This window comes from Morone saxatilis, unplaced genomic scaffold, assembly GCF_004916995.1.
Source record: "Morone saxatilis isolate NCDOM2014 unplaced genomic scaffold, NCSU_SB_2.0 Contig24, whole genome shotgun sequence".
NCBI lineage: Eukaryota > Metazoa > Chordata > Actinopteri > Moronidae > Morone > Morone saxatilis.
The window spans coordinates 24,037,534-24,037,761 of record NW_023339807.1 but is presented as its reverse complement, the minus strand read 5'-3'; the positions used below and the strand labels follow the sequence as shown (position 1 = coordinate 24,037,761).

Below are 228 nucleotides of genomic sequence, written 5' to 3'. Positions count from 1 at the left end.
AAAGAGCCAATATCTAATTAAATGTTCTACTCGAAAGCTGATGAACACTTGTGTGGGACACTTTCTTCTATGAATCTCAGCGTTACCTGCTGGAGCTGTCTTGGCCTCCCCTCCCTCTTCATTCTCCTCCTCACGCTCCGACGCTTCTGCTCCCTCCTTCTTCACCTTCTCTGTGGCCTCAGTCTTGTCGCTGCTTTTCTCTGCAGACTCACTTGGCTTCTCCGCCTC

The 228-nt window shown here is 50.4% G+C and overlaps 1 protein-coding gene across 1 annotated transcript in view; it reads right to left on the bottom strand.

The window, feature by feature from the left end:
- The window catches only part of smarcc1a (SWI/SNF related, matrix associated, actin dependent regulator of chromatin, subfamily c, member 1a), a gene marked incomplete in the record, with an annotated part of 19,169 nt that overhangs the window by 5,135 nt on the left and 13,806 nt on the right, over positions 1–228 (bottom strand). The window contains 1 exon segment of the mRNA XM_035671668.1: positions 87–228. Within this exon segment, the coding sequence (XP_035527561.1) occupies positions 87–228 (142 nt within the window).